The following is a 27,794-nucleotide window of genomic DNA, read 5'->3' on the forward strand; positions in this document are numbered from 1 at the left end:
AAGAATGCTGGCAGTCCCCTCCATTTCTCCCTCTGATGGTCGTTCCAAGTGACAACTGGATAATAACATGCATACAAGACCGCATAGTACAGCACCACAGTAGAGCCCTTTTCTTCTCTCTCTCTCTCAGTCCTTCCGCCTCCACTCTCTCTCTGGCAAGCTTAGCCTTCCTCCTCCCAATTCTGGCTCTCCCCATGGAGTGAGGTGGCCCCTTTTATGTTGATCCTGGGAGTGCTCCAGGTGGCTCATCAGCGTTACCTGGAATCACTCCCAGGCATGGTGGAAGTCCACTGTAAGGCTCTGCAGCTCCTTCTGGCGGCCCCAACGGAAACCACCATGGCTGTACCAAACTCCAACTTCCAGCATGCCCTGTGGGAATCCGTGGTGCCCCAGCCAACCAAGGGGGGCTGCCTTCTAGCATCGCGGGGAAGGTAGTGTCTTGTGGATACTCTCTCCCCAGGTCCCTCCATCCAGCTGGATGCAAAAACCTTCTCCCAGTTCAGGTCTGGTTTATCAGGGAGTGAGGTAGCACCTAGAGCTGTATAGGCAAAAAAAATCTTGTTATTTGGAACACATGCACTTGTTCCAAATAACAAGATATTATTTTAGCCTATACAGCTCTAGGTACTACTTTACTCTCTGATAAACCAGACTTGAACTGGGAGAAGGTTTTTGCATTTTCTGCAGCGGTGGGAGGATGGGATAATAGGCTGCTTACTGCTTGGGCTTATCAACATATTCACAAGACAAAAGACACTGACAGAGAGGTGCGAGCGGATTTAAGGTGGGCTGGACTTATGAGTATTTTCGTAAGCTTTGGTAATTCTAGTGTTAACACAAATGTTTAATTATCCAATCACATGGCAACACCTGAATGCATTTCCACATGTAGACCTTGTCAAGCCAACTTGCTGAAGTTCAAACCGAGCATCAGAATGGCAAAGAAAGGGAACTGAAGTGACTTTGAACGGGGCATGGTTGTTGGTGGTATGAGTATTTCACAAACTGCTGATCTACTGGGATTTTCACCCACAACCATCCCTAAGGTTTACAGAGAATGGTATGAAAAGGGAAAAAAAATACAGTATCAGTGAGTGCCAGTTCTCTGCTGGGTGAAAATGCCTTGCTGAAGCCAGAGGAGAATGGCCAGACTGGTCTGAGCTGACAGAAAGACAAAAGTAACTCAAATCAGCACTTGTTACAACCAACATATGCAGAAGAGCATCTCTGAACACACAACACATCAAACCTTGAAGCAGGTGGGCTACAGCAGCAGGAGACCCCATCAGGTGCCACTCCAGTCAGCTAAGAACAGGCAACTGAGGTGAAAATTCATATGGGCTCACCAAAACTGGACAACAGAAGATTGGAGAAATGCTGCCTGGTCTGATGAGTCTTGATCTAAGAAATTGTCAAAATCATGAAAGCAGGGATCCATCCTGCCTTGTATTAAGGGTTCAGGCTGCTGCTGGTGGTGATGGTGCCATGGTGTGAGGGATATTTTCATCACACACTATGGGCCCCTTAGTACCAAGTGAGCATTGTTTAAATGCCACAGCCTACCTGAGAGATGTTGCTGGCCATGTCCATCCCTTTATGACCACAGTGTACCCATCTTCTGATGGCTCCTTCCACCAGAATAAAGCACCATGTCACAAAGTTCAGATCATCTCAGACCGGTTTCTTGAATGTGACAGAGTTCACTGGACTCAAATGGCCTCCACAGTCACCAGATCTCAAACCAGTAGAGCGGGAGATTTGCCTCATGGATGTACAACTGACAAATCTGCAGCGACTGCGTGATGCTATAATGTCAATACGGACCAACATCCCTGAGGAGTCTTTCCAGCACCTTTTTGAATCAATGCCGCGAGGAATTACAGCAAGTTCTGAAAGCAAGAAAGAGTCCATACCGGGTACTAGCAAGGTGTACCTAATAAAGTGGCCGGTGAGTAGATTTCCAGGTTAACAGCTATAGACAAACTTTTAGTTTATTGTCAAATGTATGTACAAAGGGACAATGAAATTTATGTTCCCGTAAAAACAGCCAAAACACATCAAAACATCAAGAGCTGTTCAGCAATTAGGATTATTGTTGTCTTCATGTTGTATTTTTTTCCTTGATGTTTTACTTTTAAAACATTTTTATGGCAATAAATATATCATTCATCCATCCATTATCCAACCTGCTATATCCTAACTAAAGGGTCACGGGGGTCTGTTGGAGCCAATCCCAACCAGCACAGGGCGCAAGGCAGGAAACAAACCCCGGGCAGGGTGCCAGCCCACCGCAGGGCACACACATATACCAAGCACACACTAGGGACAATATAGCATCGCCAATGCACCTAACCTGCATGTCTTTGGACTGTGGGAGGAAACCCACACAGACACGGGGTGATCATGCAAACTCCACATCAGGGAGGACCAGGGAAGCGAACCCGGGTCTCCTAACTGTGAGGCAGCAGTTCTACTCACCTTACTGCCCTAAGTATATCATATTCCATTAAACACACAATTAATAAACAAACACATTTCAATAATTGCTTACTTACAACGCAGTACTAGAGGGAGCTTTGCAAAGTTTCACACAGAATGAGTGCCTGAGATAACAAAGTGTGGCTTTTACACTCCTTGGCCTCTTAGAATAAAACACACTCTCTCTGTAAGGTGACTGCAGCACACGGCAAAGAAAGCCACTAAGACAACAGAGGACTTTGATCCGATTAGGTTGTGGAGTCTTTAGATTTCTTCTGAAAGGATTTTATTAACAGTAGGTGTCCAGTCAGATGGCTTGACTCGTTTTCATTATTTGCTAGTTTTCAGGGACGTGGATCTCTTCTTTTTGTACACTGGTATGGTCCGTGTTTAAGTTTATATTAGACATTCGTTCTTACTATAAAACATATTCCTTGTGAAAACATTTCAATGACGAAACAAAGAAGCAAGAACAATGTTAAATTATAATTTCCTAAAAGCAAAGTGTGGACTTTTTAAGTACAAATAGCCTTTGCTACTGCTTATGGTTTACAAAGCCCTAAATCATCTGCTCCGTCTTATATTTCAGACTGCCTGTCACCTTACACTCCAAATCGTAACCTTAGATCTTCAAATGAGTGTCTGCTTAGAATTCCAAGAGCTAAACTTAAAAGAAGTGGTGAGGCGGACGGCCTTCTGCTGTTATGCACCTCAAATCTGGAATACGAGTTTACTGATAGAAATTCAGCAGCAAAGAACAGCAAAGAACTTTAACAAACTGATAAAAACACATTACTTTAACATGGCCCTCTCATGGCTTCATTAGTTTAATCCTGATATTCTGTATATGCATTTAATTATCATTACCATTCTTGGTGGCTCCACAATCCGTACTAACCCCTACTTTCTCTGCTGTTCTTTATCCGGTTTTCTGTGGTGGCCATTTGCACCCCACCGCATGATCAGGGCACCATGCATTGACAGATTGAAGGCCAGAGGTCCACATGACCGTCATCGTTTAATTCTTCCATGTAAAGCTTGAAAACCAGGAGGACTGATTGAGATCATTGATGTTATGGTCTCGTGGCCTTGGGACGCCTGCAGATTTTGTTTTTTATCTCCAGCCCTCTGGAGTTTTTTTTTTGTTTTTTCTGTCCTCCCTGGCCATCGAACCTTACTTTTATTCTATGTTAATTAGTGTTCCCTAATTTTATTTTTATAATTTACTTCTTTTTTTTCTCTTCTTTCATCTTGTAAAGCACTTTGAGCTGCACCACTTGTATGAAAATGTGCTATAGAAATAAATGTTGTTTTGCACTGAGAAAAAAATAAAATGTGACAAACTCAAATATGCTATTTTTTTTTTTTTTAAAGAAAATTAAAATGTAGTTAAATGAAGGAAATGCTACGACAAAACAGACAAACCTCTGTATTCCTGGGACCCCTGAGAACTTTCGGAAATATCCGAAGTCTGGTCAAAATGGGAGCTCTCTGGAACTTTCTGTGATGAAACATCTCTGGCTGACACACTCAGTATATGCAGATATTTCTCAGGCACATATCCGACTTGTCCTGCTTGGTTTCTTGCCTGATGAATGAATAAAATTAGGGATGAGTCACAAAAAAGAGTTAATGACGCAGCAAAATAGCAGGACAACAACTGTAAACTGAGGAGGTCTGCATGTAGGGCATGCTACGTTACTGTGTGCTCTTCTAGACACAACAGGAATATAATAGATCCTTCACACTGGAAAGCAAAAAACCTTTCCAATATAACAGCTAAAGATTAGAGGTACCGTATATACTCACGTTTAAGTTCTCCCGTGGATAAGTCGGGACTTGATTTTACCGTATAATAGGGCTGTTCGATATAACGATATATATCGGATGACAATATGAAAACGTCTCTCGCTGCACATTACGCTATCGTTTGTTTCGTGGTGTCGCAAAATAAACTGTTTACGGCAATAATTTTTTCATTGTTTTGATGGCCACCACGTTGATGCAGACACAGTAGCATGGCTGATGAAGACGAGGCAACACTAGGTAGCTCCACACAGAAGGACCTTGTTCCTAAACGAGGGGCTACCTCTGTAGTATGGAGATGGTTTGGATTTGAAGAGTCTGACACGGACCAGAAAACGGTACTGTGCAAATTATGCTGCAAACCGATCGCTACCACAGACTCCAACACGACAAACCTCTTCTACCACCTCCGCAAAAACACGTGAGCGAGCATGCAGAGAGTTTACAACTGAGAGGCAGGCCACGTAGGATATTACAGTTGTAAAGGTACTATTTAAACGAGCATGTTAAAAGCTTGGAAGATTAATTGCTACCAAAACAATTTGCTTAAGGCATAATTTTCCCTGCAGCGTTTGCTGTCAGCGTTAATCTTGTTAAAATTACGTTTACGTCACAACTGCATTAACACGGCAAATCTCCGTTAACGAGTTACCGCGGATCGCTCCGTGCTTGGGGCTGGACGGCATCAACACGTTAGCGCCGTCCAGTCCCAATCACGGGGCGATCAGCTGTAACTCATTAATGGAGATTTGCCACACTACGATGTGCAAATTAACATTTTACTAGAATGTAGCCTAAAAAATATCATATTTAATATTATATATTTAATATATTTTTGTCGTAAGCCTTATTGCTGCTACAGTTTGAAGTACAATGTTTACATTTGGTTTTGACAGTTAATGTTAGACTTGTATTTATTTTGTTTAAAGGGTTTATTGGCCTTATATAGTTTAGTTGTTAGTGCTTTGATCCTTTTATATTTAATATATGTTGTGACAGTTATTGCTGCTACAGTTCACATTTTGTTTATGTCAGGCATTTTATAAAGCAGTATTTTATATTGGGCCTTTAGTAATTTGTTTTTGAAAAGTGTTTTATATTTGATACATTAACATTTTATGTTTACATTCTAAGTCAAACATTTGCTCAAATGTTCTAAATAAAAGAACAGAAATAATTACAAGTTGAGTACTTCTCATTTTTGATTTTTTTAATTTAAATGAAAAAAAAAAAAGGAGTGGTGATTATATAAACTATTCACTGAATACAAAGAAAATGTACTATATCGTGATATGAAATGAAATATCGGGATATAAGATTTTGGTCATATCGCAAAGCCCTACCGTATAATCTCTGGTATTTTATAATGTTGGTTGTATACGTCGAATGCGGAAAACTGATGCTATTGGTCAGAGAGATTACGATATGCTAACGCCAACCTGAGAGAGTAACCACGGAGCACATAGCCTTTTTCACTATATATCATGCCTACGTGACCACATGGTAATAACTGAACAATTCTGAAGCGACGTTTGCACAGTTTTGTGTTTTTTTAGTATCTCACACCCTTTTATTGTAAGAGCATCCCTTATCTACGATGGAGCGTTCGATCAGAAGAAAATATGAAGCTGGTTTTAAATTAAAAGTTGTTAAAGTGGTGAAAAAAATTGATAACTGCGCTGCTGCAACAAAATCCGATGTGTCTGAGAAACTGGTGCGGGATTGCAGGAGGCAAGAAGATGTTATTAAAAAAAAAAAGTGTCACATTTTTGAACAGGCGTATAAGTCAGAGTTTGATTTTATGATCGATTTTTCAGGTTTCAAGACCCGACTTATATGCAAGTATATACAGTAGTGTCTTTGAGACTTGAGACAACTGAATCTGTTCATAATGTTCTTTACTAAAAGCAAACTTCTACGTTTTTGCATATCCCTTAAAACGGTTACTGTATCATAAAAGTGAAAAGAAAAAAATCTCCATGCTTCATATTTTGTATTGATTATTACTATCAGAATGTTGTAAACAAAAACCTCATCAGAATAACCAGACGGAAAGCAAAGTTTTTTAGCTTGAATGCCCAAATGAGCCACGCTGGACAAAATAAAATGCATTATTATCGTATTCTGCCTTCATAGAAGGATAGGTGTCCATGAGTATGCCCAATTTCTATTTCTTCATGATTCCAAAAGATGGCGCATCACAAATATTTTTAGTAACAAAATGCATTGAAGTTTTGTAGTTTGAACGGGCGTATAAGTCGGGGTCTGATTTTATGATCGATTTTCAGGTTCCAAGACCCTGACATATAAGCGAGTATATACGGTAATATTTAACCCTAAAAGAAGACTCCCACCAAAAATCATCATGCTTTACATTATTAGCCTACTTTTTTGTATTAATGGCCAAAAAAACTGTTTAAACATAACTTTTCAGGGATAGCTGATAATAAAACTGGCTTCAATGGGGACCAGAGAAATCAGATACTGAATAACAGTAAAAAATATTGAAATGTCCAAAAAACATTTTCATTTAGCATAATATATGTCAGTTAACCTGTCATATACTCACATCATCTAAATTACGTGGATTTTTTTAAACAAATATCATTAAACTAGCAAAATACCCGCGCTTTGCAGCGGCGAAGTACAGCATTAAAATTTTTATTAAGAAGAAAATTAAACTTTTTTAAACTGAGGGAAAATATGCCAATAATTATTTGTTAAGGATCTCTTTGTATACCACATTGTGAGTTCGGCCCTCCGGTTGTAATATGACCAAGCTGTGTGCTGAGCTTACTCTTGAGCATGTAACGTACAGTCGGCCATGTGAACAGCAATCTTGTCTCAAATCTCACAGCTTGGATTGCTGCTGTCGTAATCGGTTTGAGTTTCATGGTTTGTTTCAATGACGACAGTATTTGTAGGACTTGTTGTGTTGAAGTGACATTCAGCATCTGTCAAGCGTTGTAAGCACACAACCAGTTTCATCGATAAAATCACATCCAGCTTTTGAGAGTTTAAACATTCATAAACATCAAAGTGTCCACTACTGAAATCGTCACCTGTCAAAGGAATGAGCCTGCCAAATTTCAGCCTTCTACCTACACGGGAAGTTGGAGAATTAGTGACATTGGAAAGTTTAATACGGCGGCCGACAGTGGTGTCATATCAACAAAATAAGTACGGATATCGGTTTCTGTTAAAAGTTCAATATGTTGGGCGACAGTGGCATCATACCACTGAAATAAGTACAAAATTTCAGCCTTCTACCTACACGGGAAGTTGGAGAATTAGTGACGTTTGGAAAATTCAATATGGCAGCCGACAGTGGCATCTTACCACCGAAATAAGTATGTACATCGGTTTTGGTTAGCGCAGGGAAGCCACCTACCAAATTTCGTGAAGATGGGGTGAGCCCTCTACCTACACGGGAAGTTTGAAAATTGGTGACGTTGGAAAGTTCAATATGGCGGCCCACAGTGGCGTCATACCATCGAAATAAGTACGTACATCGGTTTCGGTTAGTGCAGGGAAGCCGCCTACCAAATTTCGTGAAGATGGGGCCATAAATTAGAAAGTTCAACATGGCGGACGTTGTCGACTGTTATGACCGTTACGTGTAGAATTTCGAAATGAAACCTGCTTAACTTTTGTAAGTAAGCTGTAAGGAATGAGCCTGCCAAATGTCAGCCTTCTACCTATACGGGAAGTTGGAGAATTAGTGACGAGTCAGTCAGTCAGTGAGGGCTTTTCCTTTTATTAGTATAGATAAAGCCTTGCAGAAAACGAGTAGTACACGATAGTAAAGCACGTTCAAGTAAACTCGAGCTTTTAAACTAACAATGCGGTGCCAGATCAAAGGCTGGTCTTTAATGAAGAAGCTTGAATTTGCTTGAATGCGCTTCACTTTCTTGGTCCCCAGAAACTTTGTCATCTCACCCCTCCATGAAAACATTAGATTAACAAAAATTATTCTCAGCCATTGTGACTCACAATACAGGGCTAAGAATCACATAAAAAATGCTTGGCTGGGAAACAGCTTTATGGTCAGAAAGGACCAAAAACTGGTGATGACTCTAAGAAACTAAAGGTCATCAAAGATGGTGGTAACTGCGAGGTCAGGTGAATGAGGGTCCCTATGGTCCTCTCAGGATTACTGAGGAAGAACTTCAATCTCATACTTCTACACGGTGGTGTGCTGGGGAGGCAGCATAAAGAAGAATGACATCTCATGCCTGGACAAACTAGTGAGGAAGGCAGGCTCTATTGTAGTTACAGAGCTGGACAGTTTGACATCCGTGGCAGAGCGACGGGCATTAAGCAAACTCCTGTCAATCATGGAGAATCCACTGCATCCACTGAACAGGATCATCTCCAGACAGAGGAGCAGCTTCAGCAACAGACAGACTGCTGTCACCGTCCTGCTCACTGACAGACTGAGGAGACCCCACACTATGCGACTCTTCAATTCCACCCGGCAGAGTAAATGCTAACATTATTCAAAGTTATTGTTTGCTTTTACATGCATTTTTATTACTTTTCAATTTAATATTGTTTTTTGTATCAGTATACTGCTGCTGGATTATGTGAATTTCCCCTTGGGATTAATAAAGCATGTATCTATCTATTATATCTCCTACATATGACACAGAAGGATTATTTAACTGGATACAATTTGATTTTAGTATTCATGGATCAAAAGACACAAAGCAAAATCTATGACACTAGACTATGATGCGAAGGAATAATCAAAGAGACACAATATGAACAAAAAAGAAAGAAAAAAAAAAACCACTAAACACTACCAATCTTCACTGTTCATTTTTATGCTCCATTCATAGTAACATAGTAAAGCCAAATTCCCCCTAGGAACTAATAAAGTTCTATTTATCTATCAAAGTAGGAAACAATGTACAGCATAATGTAGTAAGCCCCCCCAGACCTTCAGCCAGTCTTCCATGTCTCCATCTTCAATAATTTCTAGGTGTTCACCTTCTGTGATTGATAACTCATCTGCCTGGCAAGCCTGAAAAAAAAAGAAGATAATATAGCATTTGAGAAAGAAAAAAAACAGAAAATAAAAAATGCATAACAAATAATTAGAATAACGGCTTTTGTTATTTGTAACATCCGCACAAATAAAACACGGTTTCAAAACAACAACCTTTCTTCTGACTGAAACCATTTTAACACAGTTTTGCAATATCATGCATTACCGGTGTCCACAATAACAAAAAAGCACAGCCTCCAGTATTAAGCAACACATCTGGAAAACGTGATGACGTTTTCTGATTGGTCCTCACATCTATACCATACGGGACCCTGTAATCAACGGGTGCAAGCAGGAAACAACCCCGAAATGGACAAACTGTGTGGCAGGGCATCTTCTTCACACACACACAGAGCCAACCTCACTTACTTCTGACAAACAAACCTGACATGCATGGCCGCTCATGAAGACTTCAAACAGGCAGCAATCAGCCAGGGAGGTAAACTGAGGTCCCTCACACTGTGAGTAAGCACCACGTCACCCCAAAACAGAGTGTCAAAAAGGTAAATGAGAAGTGTTCTGAAGCCGGATAAGTAAGGAGAGATCTGCTTTAACATCTACCGACACGACTTGTCAGATATTTGTAATGGAGGGCTACATGGGAGGCAATTTGAAGAGTACATTCGACAAATACAAGGAATACTGAAATACATGTCTAGTTGTTTAAAACCTTATTTATTTCCTAATCTCTAACATTTGGAAAACAAAAACACTTTGAGGCAGCAGCACTAAACACCACACCACTGCACTGTCACAAAATGAAAAACTTAAATAGAAAACGCTGATTATGTAAAAGGTAATTTTTTTATAATGCCACAGAAGGACAAAAGGGTTACAAGAAACATCTTAAAAGTCAGTACAGATTAAGAGTACAATATCTATTTCACCACTAAAACCTGAGTTTATTACCTGGTAGCTATAAAGCACTTGACAAGGCAGAGGGTAGCTGTGACAGGAGGGCTTTGAAGACGAATCCGTAAAGGTCTCTGCTGCGTCGTCAAAATCTTCAAAATCTGTGAATTCCAACTGATCCCCCTACAGCAAGCATAAAAACATTCTGTTCATTTGATACCTAAATATGTGCAAAAGAATCAGGAAGAATTGTGTTCAGCGCTCCTAGTAGTTTATATTTGGGAAATTGGTGTTCCTCCATAACAGTTCACACTCAAAAAACAGGAAGCGATATTCTAGAAGAACAGGGGTGTACAGGCCTGGATGTGAACATCAGTAGGCTTTGCGCCCTAAGGACCAGGTTACCCAAAACTATTTGATAACATTTCAGTAATTATTTACCGCTCTGATGCTGATCGGTCATTACAATAGCAATTGACGAGCAGAATTCATAATTCATTGCAGAATTCCGGTATTTGTGGGTTCCTCTCGAGTGCCTCTTTCTCCTGTATGATTTGGCTCAAAAGCTAATCACAACATCATCCTCTCATAACAGGCTTACGTTTCGAGTTTGGTGTTTTTCTATCTAGCCGTTTTAGCTCTTAGACCGTCCTCAAGAAATTTTTAAATTTTTAATCCGTTCGAATGATTCGCCCAAATGGATTATTAATTTGTATGAACAGATTGTTATTCTTCTTCCCCCTTGCAGTCCAGTTTGTATTCCCTTTTCTCTGACATACAGTTCAAGTGAACCGGAAAAGGAACTTTAACGTTATCAAAGCAAAAACATTGTGTTGTCCTTTAAATAGACGTTTATAACAATGCCGTGTCTCTGATAAGGTGCCACATGAGAGGTTGGGCATCAAGTTAAAAGAAGTGGGAGTTCAGGGTGATGTTTTTAGATGGGTGCAGAATTGGCTCAGACACAGGAAGCAGAGGGTGATGGTGCGAGGAACCTCATCAAAACTGGCCGATGTTAAGAGTGGTGTTGCACAGGGGTCAGTGAGAGGGCCGCTGCTATTTTTGATATATATAAATGATTTAGATAGGAATATAAGTAACAAGCTGGTTAAGTTTGCAGATGATACCAAGATAGGTGGATTAGCAGATAATTTGGAATCCATTATATCATTACAGAAGGACTTGGATAGCATACAGGCTTGGGCAGATTTGTGGCAGATGAAATTTAATGTCAGTAGATGTAAAGAATTACACATAGGAAGTAAAAATAGTAGGTTTGAATACACAATGGGCGGTCGGAAAATCGAGAGTACACCTTATGAGAAGGATTTAACAGTCACAGTGGACTCTAAGCTATCGACTTCCTGACAGTGTTGAGAAGCCACTAAGAAGGCTAACAGAATGTTAGGTTATATAGCGCCTTGATGTGTGGAGTACAAGTCACAGGAGGTTCTGCTCAACCTTTATAATGCACTGGTGAGGCCTCATCTTGAGTACTGTGTGCAGTTTTGGTCTCCAGGCTACAAAAAGGACATAGCAGCACTAGAAAAGGTCCAATGAAGAGCGACTAGGCTGATTCCAGGTCTACAGGGGTTGAATTATGAGGAAAGATTAAAAGAGCTGAGCCTTTACAGTTTAAACAAAAGATTAAGAGGAGACCTGATTGAAGTGTTTAAAATTATGAAGGGAATTAGTACAGTGGATCGAGACTTGTATTTTAAAATGAGTTCATCAAGAACACGGGGACACAGTTGGAAACTTGTTAAGGGTAAATTTCGCACAAACATTAGGAAGTTTTTCTTTACACAAAGAACGATAGACACTTGGAATAAGCTACCAAGTAGTGTGGTAGACAGTAAGACGTTAGGGACTTTCAAAACTCGACTTGATGTTTTCTTGGAGGAAACAAGTGGATAGGACTGGCGAGCTTTGTTGGGCTGAATGGCCTGTTCTCGTCTAGATTGTTCTAATGTGTCTGACAGCCAAAATTGAAGTAAATCCAAATGTTTGAGTCCAAGATGAAAATAAAACTGTATTAGATTCAAGTGGTCCTTTGTTCAAATCTCTATCTACCTATTATATAGCTCCTTTCATATCTATCTATCTATCTATAATGGTCCTGAACAGCGGAGAACAGACTGAAACTATCGGCTGGCTACTTGCTCCCAGTCTGGTTCAATAACTGGAAGAAGGAAACCAGGAAAAAATAAATAACTACTGCAATAACAGTCACAGAAAAAAATACAAATAATTCATTTAAACAATTTACATAATTTGTGCTGCATTTCTGTTCTCGACTTGGGATATTTTAGTTGATTGATGATTCTTGTTTGGAGTTTTGGTTTTTTTTTGCTGTGTTTAAAGTTACGTGTCAGGATTGTGTTTCTTGATTTTGTTTGTTTAGGTTTTGCCCTTTTAGGCCAAATGTTATGTTTGGTTCTTTTGTGCCTGCATCGCCATTTTGAAGCTTTTTAATCAATTCTTTACATTAAAGGAACTTGCTTTGGTTTCTGTTGGATTAGAACTTTCATATTTTCCCTTTTCATTTTTGAGTACATTTTGAGAGTTTTATTATTTACTCGCCATGTACGCCCGTTCTGTAAAATGCCCAGGCTGCTAGAAACTATTGAAATCGTCAGAAACAAAACTGAAACGCAGAGTCGGTGGTTTTGTTTTTGCAGACATGCTCCACATCACCACCCCCCCCAACCCCCCGTTGTCTATCAGAGGCTAAGCGAGTTTCTCTCTCGTTTGTCTTTCCTCAGCGGTTTCACTTTGGTGACGGAGTCGATTTCTTTCAGCTCCATGCTGTAGCCTCATCCTTCTTTCTTCTCCCGACTCGTTAACTTTGGGGCTGCCTTGCCAGCTCTTTGAGCTTCATGCAGTAGCCTCGCACTTCTGGGCCAGACAGACACACACACACTTACACACGTAGACTTTTATTAATTTTTAAGAACTGTTGCCCCATTTTGGGCCAGGGCAGTTTATTGATTTTAGGGGCTTGGGTTGCCACTGATGAAGCTGACTTTGCGGTCAAATTCAGTGAAGTCCTGTTGTGACTTGTTATTTGGAGGTTTGCTTTCTCCTTTATTAATTTCATAGTCGAAAATACTGCAACAATAAGGTACCTAAAAATGTTTTATTTATCTTTCGAGTGTATAAATGAACACAACTGCTACAATTGGGATACAGGATCTCCTCACATTGACTCAAATAACCGAATTTACCAAACGCTGCCTTAATGAAATATAAACAGAGACAAACAAACGATAATGCAGATATATGAACGTATGTATAAACATATTTTTTCTTTAATAGTGAATTTTACATGATTTCTTTTTTAAACTGTAGGCATTTTAAAAGCGTCTCACCCACCCAGACTGGCACTGACACAGCATGGCAGCATCAAGGGCTTCAGGTTCCAGATGTGCGTTGACCCTGAGATCACAGCAACACACACACAACAGCGCCAAGGCTGGTCTGCGTCATTTGTTTTATTTTTATAACTCATTTGCTGTTGCTTTCTTGCATTGCATTGTTTCTGCACCTCCCTTTTACTTAATGAAAAATGAACGGTTTGACCTCAGGAGTACGGACTAACCATTGGGGAGATATCTCCATTAGACAGCCTTGCTTCACTCATTCGCCTCTCCTTCTCCAGTTCTTCATTGGCCTGGCTAAACGAGCTTGCTACCCAAGGGTCCACATCCACACCAGCCGATCGCAGGAGGTCCAGTCTTGCGTTTGCTTTCAGCTGGTCTACCTGAAAATACACAACAGAAGACCTTCAAGAAGTCTGGTCATGCTAAGGACTGCTGGAGCCTTTTGTCCTTTTATTAAATAAGCACCTTAGAAATCCTTTCTTCGGTCGTTTGCATTATATTGTTCTTCACAGGAAAGAGTTTTGTGATGTCTTAATTGTAAAATCTCTTACTTCCTAACGTCTTCCACTTGTTCTCTTCAAACAAATTCGATTGCAACTATACCTAATTTATTCAAAATTCCCTCCTTCACTTTTCAGTTATACTGTATTAAAATGAAAAGCACTTCTCTTTTGTACAGCCATTACAGAGTGCATTGCCTCCCCTAACTCACTAAATATCAGAGAATCTGCGTTAGACGTCATATTCAGTGGTGGGCTCTTTTATCGTTTACTTAATAACAGTCATTGAACACGTTAAATACGTCACCTGTGCTTTGCGAATGCTCTCCCTTACTTCTTCCATTCTCAGCTCCAAGGTGGCTGCCTCGTCCTCGGAGACCTGCTTTTTTCTCTTGTCCATTGTCTGAAGTACCTGCAGGTCAAAGACGCTTTTATGAAAATCCTTACTTTGTAACTGTCATGGTCCCGTCTGCACTTTTTCTTCTTGTAGCCAACCCCACGGTTGAGATGGTGCACTCACCACGCCGCTAAATGGAAATCAACTTCGGTAAGGAGCCGGTGAACCAGTGGGGAATAAAAGCAATTAATAAATGAAAATACAAATACCTTCTGCTCTGACACCCCCACCATAATTAAGGCAGACCAAGTCACAGGACTGCGATGGAAACATTTTTTCTCAAAGTTTTCACAGATTCTTACATTTTTTTGGGGCGCTGAATCCAAAAATGACATCCATTTATTTTCCCACAAATCGCCATATGCAGCTTGGCCGTTGTAACCATAAGGACCCAAACTTTGAGGCCATCGTTGAAAATATGTTGACTTAATCAGAAGAACTGGGTTGCTCAATGAGCCTCAAGCTCCACTTTCTCAACTCTCATTGTGGACGACTTCCTGGTGAACTTGGGTGTGGCAAGCGGTGCCATCAAGGAGGTACCGGGGTGGCGGAACCTTAGCATGACTGCGGACTATTTAGGGGGGCTGCAGCGAGAAACTGTGGACAAATAACATAAAAGGAGAAGCCTCAAGAGAAGTTTGAAGGACAGTGAAAACGCCATTAAGTGCAGGCGTAGAAACCCGTTTCTTTAATACTGTTTTACTCTATTTTTCAATTCCTGTCTTGAAAATAATTTACAACGGAGACTATTCATAAAAAATATGAAAGGAGTAAGTCATGTAAATGAAGACTGAATACATTCTTACCGGATGTATTTTTGAAGTCAGCGCCCCAAAAAACATAAGGAACAGTTGGAATACTGAAGAAAGTTTTCAAGTCATTGAATTCTGCAGGCCTGTGAAACAATTATTTGCGAGGTTTCACATCCATAGGGGTCTTCCACCTCTAACCCTTGCAAATGTGAAGAGGTGACTGTATCTGCATTTTTATAGATACACACACTCGGCATGCTGTTAACTTTTAATTTCTTACCATACTGAATTTAAAAAATACTTAATCTTTGTAATATTTTTACGCTTTTTAATAATTAATATATATTTCTTTTTCAGATAATGGTCTGAAAAAACACTTTCAAGCAAATATTGTATTACCTGCTTTTATCTTTGAATTTCTGGCTTAAACCTTCAAGTGCGTGCCATCTATCACAAATTCAGCTGCAGCCTCCATAACACCAGCACGCTGCTTACAGCCCACAGACCTGCAGGTGGACGCCACACCTCATGAAGGGCACATTAAAACTAGCAGTTCTGTTAACTCAAGTAGCTGAGCACATCTTCTTATCCTTAATGGATGCTTTACTCATTGTCTTTGTAAGACATTCATTTACTTACACTCTCCAATTCACACATTTATTTGCTGTCTGACTAAGGAAATGTGACATAAATGAGAAAGTATCGCTCTGGACATAAAGGCCCATACAATACCCTTAATAAATTGAACTGCTTCTCTCCCTGGTGAAATGGGTGGCTGGTGAAATGTAACCTCAGGCACAGCGGAGTGATGTATTTTTTTTTTTAATGTGACAGAGTGAAAAACCAAATACCAAACTTGGATGTCAATGTGCTCATCTATGTTCTCTACATAGAGGATATTTCATATTCTTAATCATTTGTACACTTTTAAGTATATATATATATATATAATAATAAAAGGCAAAGCCCTCACTCACTCACTCACTCATCACTAATTCTCCAACTTCCCGTGTGGGTGGAAGGCTGAAATTTGGCAGGTTCATTCCTTACAGCTTCCTTACAAAAGTTGGGCAGGTTTTATATCGAAATTCTACGCGTAATGGTCATAACTGGAAGCTGTTTTTCTCCATTTACTGTAATGGAGATGAGCTTGAACGCCGTGGGGGCGGAGTTTCGTGGGACATCATCACGCCTCCCACGTAATCACGCAGTACGTAGAAAATCAGGAAGACCTCCAAAAGCGCTGAAGAAAACATGCATTATATAATTGAGAAGGTAGCGAAACAATAAGAAGCGAGCGAGTGACATATACAACTATATTGATGAGTTCTGCTACTTCGGAAACAAAGCACGATGTAAACCTACACTTTAAATTAAGTTCATAGACAGGCTGCCGCTGGCGTTTGTAATTTAGTGCCTGCCCATATAAGGCCGTCCGTCAGCGGCAATCCAATAGCAAACTCCACTAAATATTCACGGGTTAAGGACTGTGCTTATGGAGAGGAAGATGAGATGGTCAGGGTGGTGTTTGACACAAACTCAGCGAAACTGCCAGAGAAAGTTTTAAGTGTCAGGACTAAGGTAACATTAAATACAGCCATGGACATAGCACGAGATGGCACCAGCACAACTGGGAACTTCGCTGCATGTACACCGAGCGGCTCACGTGAACTGACGAGTGCACAGATAAAGGCAACAGTTCCAAAGAGCTGAACAAAACCGAATTACACAATTGAAAAGGCAGCAAAAATATGAAGCGTCTGATACATACAGCATATTCATAAATGCTGCTACTGTGGAAACAAAGCACACGGTGGAAAAAGTCAATGTCCGCTAAAGGAAGACAGTGTAAAAAAGTGCATGCAGTGTGTCAGGTCTCAGATAAAGAAGAAGACGAGCTGTTTATTGATGCAGTAAGAAACGAATCGATGAATGAAACCTGTCATCTTTACAACGATTGACAAACACGGAATGTAACTTGAACACAACACATCCTACAAATACAAACCTGATTGAAAGAAATAATGATAATCAAATCCTTGATGACAGCAACACTCAGTAACACTCACAAAACAAATACTGTATATTGACAGTCATGTTACGTTATTTTTAAAATGTTCCCTTTTCTTTTTCATAACTTCTACTTCTCCACTGCGATACGCGGGTATATATTTAAATGTATATATAAATCCCGATCTACAGTACATACTCTCGCATAGACAAGCCACACGCTGTAGCGCAATTGTAGAGTCTACGCCTCTAATGTGGACATTCGAGGTTCGATTCCTGAGAGGGGATGCACTCATACTGACTATGTACGCGCGCTATCCGATTCATTTTACCTTCGCATCTTCTTGGTTTGGGACGTATGAAAAAATATTAGGTTAGCAGAATCATGTTACGTTATTTTTAAAATGTTTCCCTTTATTAGCACAAGCACAGCTGAGAAGCTTCGATGCATGTCCTCCATAACGCGTTAAAAATAACGCATTTAATCACACTTTCAATTCCAAGCAAACGGGAACTTTTGTCAATGCATGATTTCCTGGTACATCCATTACACTGATGCACACATCACAGCTACAAAAATGTTAGAGTCAGAATAAATCGTGTTCCTACGACTGATCATTTCGACTTCCCGAGCGAAGCCTTGATAAAAGCATGGTTTTGTGCACACTGAAAAGCAAGCAAAATTAGATGCATTACAGAAAGCGGACTTTGTGGCTCTTACTGGGGATCATTGGACTTCCGTGACCGTTAGTAATTCTAATTACATCTAATTACAAAATGTTCAATGATCACACTGTTTTAGCCTAATGTACAAAATAATTTTGGCTAAGGTTACTCAGAGTTTAAAGATTAAGTTGGTCAAATTACCTTTTATGTTTCTGACTTATTTTTTTAAGAAGAAAAACTGTACTTTATGTTGAAATTTTGGTTATTATTATTTAAAGACAATACTATTCTGAAAATGTACTTAAAGTACTTAAACTACCACTTTATTTTTAAGTCTGCCCAATTTTAACCAGGGATGATATTTTTGTTTCTGTTTTGAATTCAAATGCAGTTTAAAGGCTTTTTTTCAGAAATTAAAACAGCTTCAGTTTACAATATTCATGTACATGTCTATTATTTGATTCTGTAAGCCCACTAAAACACTTTTAAATTAAAAAAAAACATTTGCGATTTGGGGCAAATTTACGTGTGCGATTACATACGATTAATCCTCTAATTAATTGGATTAATTTTTTTAATCGAGTCCCACCCCTAATATATATATATATGTGGATATATATATATGTAGATTTGTATATATATATGTGTATATACAGTATGTATATATATGTATGTGTGTATATGTATATATATATATATATATAACTGTGCATATATATGTGTATAGATGTGTATATATATATATATATATATATATATATATATATATATATATATATGCCAGCAACACTCATGACAATGACAAAACAATTACATTGTCAATCATGTTACGTTATTATTAAAATGTTTCCTTTTCTTTTTACTTCTCGCTGCCAATCACAGGTATTTTTTATATATATATATATATATATATATATATATATATATATATATATATATATATATATATATATATATATATATATATATATATATATATATATATATATATATATATAAATGGATAGATATGACAACAACACTCAATATCAATGACAAAACAATTACATTAACAATCATCTTACGTTATTTTTAAAATGTTTGCTTTTCTTTTCATAACTTCTTTAACACACTACTTCTCTTGAAGCCTTGGTATTTTGCTAGTATATATATATATATATATATATATATATATATATATATATATATATATATATATATATATATATATATATATATATATATATATATATATATATATATATATATAAAATACACTTCCACAACAGTAGAAATCTATTTGTGTATTCCTCAGCTTTATAAAACTAAGAAATACTAGAAATCTCTATATAGTTAGGTCCATAAATATGTGGACAGAGACAACCTTTTTCTCATTTTAGTTCTGTACTTTACCTCAATGAATTTGAAATGAAACAACTCAGATGCAGTTGAAGTGCAGACTTTCAGCTTTAATTCAGTGGGTTGAACAAAACGATTGCATAAAAATGTGAGGCAACTAAAGCATTTTTTGAACACAATCCCCTCGTTTCAGGGGCTGAAAAGTAATTGGACAAATTAAATAACTAGAAATAAAATGTTCATTTCTAATACTTGGTTGAAAACCCTTTGCTGGCAATGCCAGCCTGAAGTCTTGAACTCATGGGCATCACCAGATGCTGGGTTTCCTCCTTTTTAATGCTCTGCCAGGCCTTTACTTTCAGTTGCTGTTTGTTTGTGGGCCTTTCTGTCCCAAGTTTAGTCTTCAACAAGTGAAATGCCTGCTCAGTTGGGTTAAGATCAGCTGACTGACTTGGCCATTCAAGAATTTCCCACTTCTTTGCTTTAATAAACTCCTGGGTTGCTTTGGCTGTGTGTTTTGGGTCATTGTCCATCTGTATCATGAAGCGCCCGCCGCCCAATCAATTTGACGTCATTTAGCTGGATTTGAGCAGACGGTAAGTCTCTGAACACCTCAGAATTCATTCGGCTGCTTCTGTCCTGTGTCACATCATCAATAAACACGAGTGTCTCAGTGCCACTGGCAGCCATCACACTGCCTGCCTCCACCGTGTTTTACAGATGATGTGCTATGCTTTGGATAATGAGCTGTTCCACGCCTTCTCCATCCTTTTTTCTTGCCTTTATCATTCTGGTAGAGGTTCATCTTGGTTTCATCTGTCCACAGAATGTTTTTCCAGAACTGTGCTGGCTGTTTTAGATGTTCTTTAGCAAAGTCCAATCTAGCCTTTCTATTCTTGAGGCTTATGAGTGGCTGGCACCTTGCAGGTCACCCTCTGGATTTCCTTTCATGCAGTCTTCTCTTTATAGTAGACTTGGATATCAATACGCCGACCAAGCCCTGGAGAGTGTTGTTCACTTGGTGGGCTGTTGTGAAGCGGTTTCTCTTCACCATGGAAATAATTCTGCGATCATCCACCACTGTTGTCTTTTGTGGACGTCCAGGTCTTTTTGTGTTGCTGAGTTCATCAGTGCTTGCTTTCTTTCTCAGGATGTACCAAACTGGAGATTTTGTCACTCGTAATATTGTAGCAATTTCTCAGATGGGTTTTTTCTGTTTTTGCAGCTTAAGGATGGCTTCTTTCAAGTGCATGTTGTCTGTTCACAGCAAAAATCTTCCACATGTAAGCACCACACCTCAGATCAACTCCAGGCCGTTTATCTGCTTAATTGATAAGACATAACGACAAACTTAAACACACCTGACCATGAAATAGCCTTTGAGTCAATCGTCCAATTACTTTTGAGAACCTGAAATAAAGCGATTGTGTTCAAAAAATACTTTAGTTGTCTCACATTTTTATGTAATCTTTTTGTTCAACCCACTGAATTTAAGCTGAAAGTCTGCACTTCAACGCCATCTGAGTTGTCTCATTTAAAATTCATTATGGTAATGTACAGAACCAAAATTGGGAAAAAAGTTGTCTTTGTCTAAATATTTATGGACCTAACTGTGTATATATATATATATAAAATCCAATGTCTGCCTGTCTGTCTGTCTGCTTTTCACGAGAGAACTACTTCACGGATTTAGATCGGGTTTCTTTTTCTAGAATTTGCTTAAACATTCCGGTTGATTTTTCGACTTCTCTCATTGCGCAAAGAATCATAGTTCGCTTGAAGTATAAATTTATTTGTGCAAATCCGAGAGACACGCAGCGGGCCGATGCCCTCCTCACTCATGCTCCAGACTCAGGGTGTACCTTACATCAGCTTAGTTAGCGAACGAGAGAACTGCTTCACGGATTTAAATCGGGTTTTTTTTTTCTAGAATTTGCTTGAACATTTGATTTTGCGACTTCGCTCATTGCGCTAAGAATCATAGTTCGGTTGCAGGAGCAATATGTTCACGCTAATCTGAGACAGAGGCTGTGGACCGAGGGAGAGGGAAGCAGGATATCAGGAGTGGGGAGCCTTCAGTACAGAATAAAAAAAAAGAAAGAGTAGGAACTGTCAACCGACTCATTTGCTTGATTTGCCACAAAGAAAAATGTTAAATTACTCGATGCTTCAGTTATTACATGAGGAACAAAATAGCAGTAGTCACTCGAGACTCGCGGATTCACAGCACTCATCATACAGAAAGACTCTTCATATGGAAAACTTCAGATCATCACTGTTTCAAAAAAAGCGACTCCGCACATTTGAGTAAAAAGATTATGACACAGAATAGAGAAGACTGTGAGGACGAAGAAATTCAAAGACTAATTCAGAGGCTTCAGAAATGTATCTCTTTTCTATTAATATTTTTGATGACTTGCATTAGGATTTTGCTTAAATATTGAAATTCCTTAGCCCCACCGCTAAAATCCTTTCTTACACCAAGAGTGCAATCCTGCTAAATGTCACACTCTGTCTAGATTATCTGTCTATCGAGAACTGAAGGCCTCTTAATTATGAGCTGAAATGGCAGAATAAACGTATTGTTAAACAAACTTCTATTTAAATGTTCACCCAAATGTGCCATCATGAAAAATGCCAATTTCCGATTTGTTTGATTCAGGCTTGTATAAAATGGGACATAATATTTACCACTAACAGGAAGGCCTCAATCAAATTACTGCAATTCACTTTTCAAGGGTCACGAGAGGGGGGTTAGAGGTTAGGAACAGGCGCTGATGCAGCACATTGACGCACCCACCACATGACACACCAACTCAGGACCCGAGGAGGTGACACCTCAGCGCCACACTAGTTCAGATGGAACAGAACCAGTGGGAGGTTTTATGGTAGCTGGAGAGCCAATTCTGCCACCAACCCCCAGGTTTTTCCCTGCAGGTTGCAGATTGACGTCACACCCATGACGGAGTGATGGCAAGTTAAGGGCCCAACAAAGTAGAGTCACTTTTGGCGTTTACGGGATTCAAACCGGAAAGCTTTTGATTACCAGTGCACATCCCTACCTCAGAGCCACCACTCTGCCCAGGGTCACGGGACTGCAAGAATTTCAAAATGGTGCTTCCAGATGTCCACCACACGCCCAAAACAATAAGCACGTTGACAATATGGAATTCTTTTTAAAATATTACTGCCTTCAAGACTGTCATTTTTTCTTACACCTTCAACTACCTGTCATCTTTCCTCTCCATAATAATAATAATGATACGTTTTATTTTTACTAAACAATGACTTTTTTCACTGTTCCTTGCTCTTCCAATTTTTGCTCATTCAGTTTTGTCACTTTCCAGAACACTCTTAGGTCAGTGTGTGTGTGGCGCCATCAGTGCTTACATTCCAGTCTTTTCCCTCTCTGGCATTTTACTTGACTATTAATGTCATTTTATTTTCTAACTTGAATCTTTAATCCCAAATTTACTCAACATAATTCTAGTGTATTGTCATCACATCTGGTCAACACTGTCCCATGCACAGCAAAGGTTTTCTAGTCAAAATCTATCATGAACTGCACAATCGTGCGCTTTGTCATGTTACTTTTGACCTTGTGATGGTGTCTTCTATTAAGGACACTTTATAAAATAAAAGATTGTTTAGCCAATTGTTTCATTGAAGCTCTTTGGAATTTCTGTTCTCATTCCATCTAATATGCAAATAAATGGTATATTCATAATTCATGTAAATATCCATTGTCAATAGAAATAACACAAGTACTCACTCTTTCGCCATGAGTGGCAATTTTGTAACCTTTGGCTGCTTTGCTTGCCCATTTTCTTGCTTCTTTCTCAAGGCAACTCTCACCTTGCCCGCTGCTTTGGTGAACCAGACTGCCAACCTGTTATAAGAGCGCAGTACAAATACAGAAAGTTGACTGAAACAGTTACAGGCACACCTGCAATAAGAAAGAACCACCAGAAGATGGCAGTCTTCACACTGAAGATGGCTTAACGCTCATAAATACAGAGAGATACAGACAGAGAGAGGTTGGGCACTTGTGTTAATAGCACGTTGCTGCACCCACCACATGATGAACCACCTGGATTGGGACCCGAGTGCACAGGGTGACGCCACAGCACCAAATTGGGACAGTGGCTGGAGTGACAATCCTGCCACCAACCCTCCCTATATATTGGAGGACCTGCTTGCAGATTAACGTCACATCCAGGACAATGCAACTGCAGGTTAGCTGGGTAAAAGCAGATTTACAGTTGTGAGTAAGGGAGGCCTGCAATTTGAGCACTTACGAGATTATACCCAAGTGTACTGTGCTATTCTTTTAGGAAATAAAGTTAATAAAGCTATTGTAATAATTATAAACAAGCATGCCTTTTTTTCCACACAAACAACTGTTAACCTGCTTTTCCTGTACAGCATTTACTAGTTAACAGTATATATTTCTATTTGAATCTATTGGTGGAGTTCTGTAAAAGTATTAAAGTTTACCTAATCTGTTTCCATTAATGCTTTTCCTCCAAAGTCATGTATCACGCTCTTTTAAATGCTGTATAATACTCAAAAGTAAATGACATATTTGGTTTCCACTGAACACTGAAATGGAGACTACAATGGCAGAGGCCTTAGTGAAGAGGGACTTGTACTGCTGCTTTACAGCTCCTAGGATGTCACCAGTCAGCACAGTATGCAGAGAGTGTCCCCATGTCCCCAAGTGTCAGTCTCCTCTTGCACTGCAACTTTATCAACATTCCAGAGACGTCAATGTTAGGGAATTCTGAATGAGCACAGTTGGGGTCTCTGTGTGCGCCTGCGCTCGTGTCTGATAAGCTTCCATTCCACCCAAGGTGGGCTGCTATTCTGCACTCTTGTTTTGTCCTCTCTTCATATCGAAGAACATTCCCCACATTGTTTTTATTCTGACATCCTGAATAGCATCAAAAACTGGCACTCTGCTACAGCAAAATACCCACAATACCTTATCATTTGGCGCTGCCTGGAAAGTGAAGGCTGGAGCTTTGAAAAATGTAGGATTATCCTGCAGGAAGATTTGAAGGTTTTGCTCTCTGGATACCTGCATAAAGAATAATTGATCATTTTATCACCCAGTCTACTTGCGTTTTTAAGAGACGCCTAAACACACCTTTTTTAATTACATATTTTGGAGCTGCTCAGTTTTTCTCCAACAGGGTGGCTTGCTGCTGAAATGACATGCGGACTTTTGTAATATTCTAGCTTCAGGTATAATTACAGTACTAGGCTGTTGTACGTGTCAACCATTATGAATGCAGTGAGAAGTCCCTGAAGATGTCACCTTTAATTGGCCAACTAAAAAGATTACAACATGCAGGCTATGGAGGCAACTCAGGCCTTGAAAAGCCTGCATGTTGTAATCGGTTCAGTTGGCCAATAAAAGGTGGCATCTTGAGGGACTTCTCATTACATCCATATTGGCTAATACGGTACAACACCCTGGTATTTTTACATTTATTTCTTTGAAATTTTCAATCTTTACTAGACATGATATGAAGTTCTTGCCTGAAGAAGGGGCGCGAGTTGCCTCAAAAGCTTGTATATTGTAATCTTTTTAGTTAGGTATAATAATGTAGTTGTTCTTATCCCCTTGTGCTCATTTTACAGTAAATCTTGTTTTCTGTTGCTTTTGATGCTTGTCCCTTCATTCTTGCATGTACAGTACACCCCCGAAATTTGCAGGGGTTGTTACGTTCCTAGACCACCCGCAAATTGTGAAAAACCGCAAATTTTGGATGTGGTTTTTAAAAAAAAAAAAAAAAGCCTATTTTTATCGTTGAAACCCAAAACACTTTAACTTCATTTCAAACTAAACAAAAAGAATGTAAAGGTAAACCCGTCTACTGTACAGAGCTGTACCGTTGTGTCTCCCGCAGTGCTAGAATGTAAAATACCGATGTTACTGCTCACTATACCCACTGGAATTCACGCAAGCGCGTTTTCATTGCCAGAAGTCTTAGGAGGTGCAGGGCGCTTCAGGGGCATCTTGGGGCTTTAACCCTTAAACTGCCACATACTTAATGCATCCCTGGACGCCAAATACTTTTTTGCTGCACTTTTTAAGTAAACATCACAATTCACAAAGAAAAAGTGAAATTTTAATGGAACACGTATTTTTGTTTTTCATGCAAAGAGTATCACAATTACTGCAACGCTGGTCATTTTACACACTGCCAATAAACTGTAAAAACCATTTTAAAAACTATTGGAACAATATGTACAAGGTGCAAGTGACACCACTGATGAAATTCAGTAAATCACCGAGCCAACTGCGCTTGAACTGGCTGCCCACAGATGCCAACAGGCTGGTGTAGTGCAGCGGCTGAATCCCAGGGACAGTGACGCTGCAGTGCTGCAGGGGGCGCCAGAAGTTCATGAGCTGGCTGCTCAACACGGCACCCGGCGTGTTGGTAAATTGCACTGGGAACCAACTATAGCTGATTGCGGCGTTTAATGAATGTACGTCGCCGAATATGCTCGGCTCCGGCATGCTGGGAAATTGCATTGGGAGCCGACTATAGCCGGTTCCGGCGGTTTAAGGGTTAAGAAGAACAAAAGGAAAACACAAGAACACTCAGCTGGAGATGCGTCACAGGGCAGCAGTCAATACTTTCACCATCCCAAGCCGCGTTTTCCTTTACGGTTGCTTCCTGTTCTCTCTATAGTACAGTATTGCCATGAAAAAAGCCAGAAAAAATTGCGGAGGATATTTGTGGTTTCCTCTAACAATTATTAGTCAGGTTCGAAGGAAAAATCCGCAAACGACTGAGGCCGTGAACTCTGAGCCGCAACTTCGTGGGGGTTTGGGTTGGTTGTAATGTATATAACTTTGTTTGTAAATCACCTTGGATAAAGGCATGCGCTAAATAAATTTGTTCTTTTTTTTTGGTATTTGATACGCTTTATTAATCCCCAAGTATCTTTTCGCATGACCTTTAGGGGTTGGGGTCAGAGTTGTACACTGCCCCTCCAGAGCAATCTTTTAAAGGACTTTCTCAAGGGCCCAATGGAGTAGGATCCCTTCTAGCAGTAATTGGATTTGAACTGGTAACCTTCCAGATACCAGCACAGATCCTTAGCCACAGAGCCACCTCATAAATAATAATACATTATTAATAACAATTAATACAAACAAAATTAAAAAGAAATAATAATAAATGATTAATAATAAGAAGGCAGGAAAAGAATTCACATACGTCAAATACCGTTTAGAACTATTTACACGTGTTATTTATTTCTCAAAATGTACTTTGCAATGGTACTGAGGTTTAGAAATGAGATCGTTTGTTCCTCCCTCACACTTTGCGACTCTTCAATTCCACCCGTAAACGTTAACATTATTCAAAGTTATTGTCTGTTATACCTTCATTGTTATCACTCTTTAATTTAATATTGTTTCTTTGTATCACTATGCTGCTGCTGGAGTGTGTGAGTTTCCCCTTGGGATTAATAAAGTATCTCTCTGTCTATCTATCTATCAAAATGTTTCAGATAAAACAACTACAGTATACTGGCAATGAAAATCAAAATGAGCCGCATTAGCATTTAGCCCGACCGAGTGCTCGACACAAGTGGAACTTAAAGTCGGCACGTATGTTGTATTTGTTCACTTATCTGATACCTGATTGGAGTTATTTAAGATCTTGCAGAAGAAGGTCTGCGTTGCTTGACAGCTGTCTAGCTCTGTCTGGCTCAGCAAAGTGAAATGATCCCTCAGTCGATCAAACAGGTCACCGTCCAGAGCCTAGAAACATAAATAGTGACAATTGATCAAAACAGCTGAAGGACAGAGAGTCTAATAAATAAATAAAGCACTAAAAGATGACACTGTGCTCAATTCTGTACTATGCATGCTAAAAAAAAAAAAAATCACACCGGCAGTCCTCTGAAAATATAAAATAAAAATCAATCCAGAGATTTATTACTTGGAAGTACCACTGGATGCAGGAGTGGCACCACCCTTTCAGGACACACACATCCACACCCAGCCAATTTACAGTTTCCACCGAGGCCCGTTTCTTGAATTTGTCCCACTCTCTTTACTCTGTAAATTTAAGTGCTTATAAAAGCTTATACTTTGACCAAAATTCATTCCAAAACTCTGGACGCGACCCGAACGTAATTTCCCAATGAGATTGTATGTAAACACGATTAATCCGTTCCAGACCGTACAAACTGTATGTAAATTTTTTTTAAGACTTTTAAGCACAAAAATAATGAATTATACCATAGAATGCACAGTGTGATAGTAAACTAAATGTAAAAACACTGAGAAGACTTTGAACAACAGAGAAAACTAACGTTGCAAGAGTTCATACAAGATCCTTACGAACCACTCGCCATAAACGCCAGTTTTAAGCACAACGAAAAAAATGAAAGTTTAAAAAATCCTTAATTTATACAAAAACTAAACTTAAACAACCAAGAAAACTAACTTTACAACAAACCCAAAACAGTGCAAATGTTGCTTTGGAATAGTGCGGGTATCACCGTGTGGTCACGTGGGCAAAGTATATCGAAAAA

General features: G+C 39.4%; 1 protein-coding gene across 1 annotated transcript in view; it reads right to left on the reverse strand.

Annotated features, from left to right (window-relative positions):
- Positions 1-27,034, reverse strand: part of LOC120542388 (F-BAR and double SH3 domains protein 1-like) — a 39,437-nt gene extending 12,403 nt beyond the window's left edge. Inside the window, exons 1-8 of the mRNA XM_039774825.1 lie at positions 26,893-27,034; positions 24,217-24,312; positions 23,005-23,121; positions 14,377-14,481; positions 13,788-13,949; positions 10,244-10,369; positions 9,227-9,310; positions 3,904-4,066 (exon numbers count right to left, since the gene is read on the reverse strand). Of these exons, the coding sequence (XP_039630759.1) occupies positions 3,904-4,066; positions 9,227-9,310; positions 10,244-10,369; positions 13,788-13,949; positions 14,377-14,469 (628 nt within the window). The 5' untranslated portion in view covers positions 14,470-14,481; positions 23,005-23,121; positions 24,217-24,312; positions 26,893-27,034. The remainder of the gene's footprint in view (positions 1-3,903; positions 4,067-9,226; positions 9,311-10,243; positions 10,370-13,787; positions 13,950-14,376; positions 14,482-23,004; positions 23,122-24,216; positions 24,313-26,892) is intronic.
- Between the last annotated feature and the right edge of the window lie 760 nt (positions 27,035-27,794).

This window comes from Polypterus senegalus, chromosome 13 (assembly GCF_016835505.1).
Source record: "Polypterus senegalus isolate Bchr_013 chromosome 13, ASM1683550v1, whole genome shotgun sequence".
In the NCBI taxonomy this organism is placed as follows: domain Eukaryota; kingdom Metazoa; phylum Chordata; class Cladistia; order Polypteriformes; family Polypteridae; genus Polypterus; species Polypterus senegalus.